The sequence below is a fragment of the Austrofundulus limnaeus genome, unplaced genomic scaffold (genome assembly GCF_001266775.1).
Source record: "Austrofundulus limnaeus strain Quisiro unplaced genomic scaffold, Austrofundulus_limnaeus-1.0 Scaffold466, whole genome shotgun sequence".
NCBI classification, from domain to species: Eukaryota; Metazoa; Chordata; class Actinopteri; order Cyprinodontiformes; family Rivulidae; genus Austrofundulus; species Austrofundulus limnaeus.
Window position 1 is genome coordinate 397,404 of NW_013952868.1, and position 3,055 is coordinate 400,458.

At 42.2% G+C, this 3,055-nt stretch overlaps 1 protein-coding gene across 1 annotated transcript in view; it reads right to left on the minus strand.

Moving 5' to 3' along the window:
* Positions 1-2,920, minus strand: part of LOC106529788 (PH and SEC7 domain-containing protein 1) — a gene marked incomplete at its 5' end in the record, with an annotated part of 35,492 nt that extends 32,572 nt beyond the window's left edge. Inside the window, one exon of the mRNA XM_014025292.1 lies at positions 2,742-2,920. Coding sequence (XP_013880746.1) covers positions 2,742-2,920 — 179 coding nt within the window. The remainder of the gene's footprint in view (positions 1-2,741) is intronic.
* Between the last annotated feature and the right edge of the window lie 135 nt (positions 2,921-3,055).

Consider the following 3,055-nt stretch of genomic DNA (forward strand, 5'->3'; position numbering starts at 1 on the left):
CATCAAGGCTCTCTTTTCCACTTCCTCCATGTACAGGTTTGCAACAACAGGAGAAACTGGGGATCCCATGGCTCTTGGAGGAGAGACGAAACATTTCATTAGAGAAGAACCCGTCCAGAGGACCTATACAATTTTTTTCTTTTTGATTTTTTACCTGGATTACTGAGATGCATCAGGACATGTCCATGGCTGCTTGACCAAATCTCATCCAGATCTGGTTCACTACCTTGGGATGAAGTTTCCAATCCACACAAAGCAGTTGCCCCTGGATAACAGATCTGCACCATAATTCAGGGCTTCTGCTGTGTGAGTTGCTCTCAGAGACTGCTCACACTGCTTTAAATGATCAGTTTGTGTGCCGGTACGTGTAAGCCAGGGGACCTCAGTACCCCTTGCCTGTTGATGTAGGCCACCACTGTGGAGTTGTCTGTTTTCACCAAGACATTGCTCCCCCTTTTTTAAGCCATCAGCTCTTATGTAAATTGACCGCATGTGAGCCCCCCATTTCCCATTTATGGATTTCCAGTCGTGGGTGGCACCCCCAGCCTACCAGAGAGGCACCTGTGTTGGGTAGAAGTTGTGCCCATAGGGGTGCCCTGAGTCAAGAAGAGCTAGAGATCAAGTTGTAAAGACTTTTACTCTGCAGTGGTCATCATGATGTGGGTCCAAGTTCAGGGATGACACCCATGACTGTATTCCTCTCATATAGTCTGTCAAGTGGTATTGGCACCACTAAGTCCCACTGGGAGGAGACCCAGAGGAAGACCCAGGACGGGCTGGAGGGACTATGCTTCTCAGCTGGCCTGGGAACACCTTGGGATTCCCCCAGAGGAGCTGGTCCAAGTGGCTGGAGAGAGGGAAGTCTGGGTCTACTGCCCCCGAGACCTGACCCCGGATAACCAGAAGAAAATGCATGCATGTCGTTATTTCTGCTTAGTTTGCTGACAGCGCAATGAACTCTGGGATATTGTCTGCTGCGTGGGACACTCATTTGCAGACTACGTTTTCGGGGTTTTGTTTGCTGCTTTTGTCGGCTGTATGCGCAAGCAACTACAAATTGGGACAGCCTACTGGGCGGGGCAGTGATGTAAGCGGCCAACAAATGCTGCAGCATGAATTGAGACTATGTTAACCCACATATTGCATCATTACAACATTAGAAGAGTCCAGGTGCTGAACTGGCCTGACTTCATCTCAGATCCCTCACCAATGGAAAACACTTGATGCTTCGTGAAACATAAAACCCAGAAAAGCCTAAATAATCCGTCAGACAACTAAAAACGTCAAAAACTGGTCTGGAACAACTGTAAAGAGACGTGTTGTCATCATCATTTTCTAAATCTCTTTTTTACTTGTATTTTTTTATTATACAACTATTTAGGTTAAACCTTTGAGATGTTTGCCATGTTCTATCATAAATAAAACATGGATTTATGAGATTTGTAAATGATAAGACAGGCTATGGAAAGAAAACACTGTAAACTTTTTAGGTTTTACAAATATGTGAAAAACAAATTAACTAAAAGAAAAGTAAATAGGTAGAAAACACACAAAACAAATAATGAGACAACAAATAAATGTGACTAAATCAGAAATGAGTCAAACTGAGCATAAAACTACATGACTGCAGGTTCAAAGTGAAATAAATAAAATATCTGACCAGAAAAAGACACAAAACATAAAAATAATCTGAAAACAACAAACTGACAGAAGCACACACAAAACAACACAAAAAAATTAAATTAACATAATCTAATTAATTATACAAAATCAGTGTAAGAAACTGAAGTTCAGTGTTGCTGAACTGTAAACACATAAAGCTGTTTACTGATCAATAAATGAATTAATTAGCTGGTTTTTCTTCTCACAGCTTCATAAAAATGCAGTTGAATCATTGAAACTGAATGATAAACAAAACTAATCCCCTGTTTGTAGTTTGGACTCTCATTCAGGTATAACAGCACATGTTAAGCCTCATCCTGGTTGAAACTAAACTCTGTCATCTGAAAATGTTTCAAAACTGAAACTGGACCTTGTCACTGATCTTCACCAGATTAAGCTTTAGACCAGGCTTTTTGCTTAAATAAATTCATACTTAGGTTCATAAAACAATCATTTAAATACCAGCATGCACACACGCGCTTTTTTTTTATCACTAAGCTCTTCTTTTGCTTTTAAAAACAACCTTTTATGACGCTTTTCCAGATCTGATCACCGCTGTCCTGAGGAGCAAACAAAACGCCAGATCTCCGTTCAGAAACGAGTTGTTTTATTTCTCCCCAGTGAAAATTCAAAATTTGGCTTCACTTTTCCTCTTTTAATACATGCTTCTGATTTGTACGGTTATATTTTATTATTCGGCTTGTATATACTGTATAAATCCTTGGCATAAATGTCGCCTTTCCAAGGAGACTGTATGTAGTTGGTGTCGGAAGCGCGCAGCAAGGTGAACTGTCATTAAGAACAAGAAGCTCTGTAAAAGTACAAACACTACTTAAATACTACTTAAAGAAAAAACTGTTTACTGGAGTTTTATTTGAGCCGAATTAGTCAGAACACACTTTTAAACCTGTAAAACCCAACAGTGATGTTCTGGTTCTGGTTCGGTTTAAATAGCAATAAAATTAATCTAAATATTGCTGTTTTTCAGCAGAGTTCTGCACGGACTGCTTCCTTTCAGGATCCGGTGGGTTCTGCAGCTTTTAATGAGACCTGAAACGACAGCGCCGACGTGGACTCACCGGGCCGGCCCGTTTGTTGGGACCCTGTCGGTTCCGAGCAGCTGGACCTGGAGGAGGAGTAACGGTAACGTCCGACAGAGTAATCCCGTTCCGTCCAGAGCCAGCTGCAGGAGGACGAACCGTGTCTGCAGGGTGTCCGACTGGTCCGGTCCACTGGGTCTCCTGCTCTCTGCTTTTAACTTTTCATTTCTTCACTTGGCCGGTTGACGTTAGTTTACCTCCCGGTTTACCTTCTCCACGGAGACTCCAACTTCCGCATCGTTCACGTGACGTAACGGTGACGTACAGAAGTCCGATGGACCGCTGATAATAAT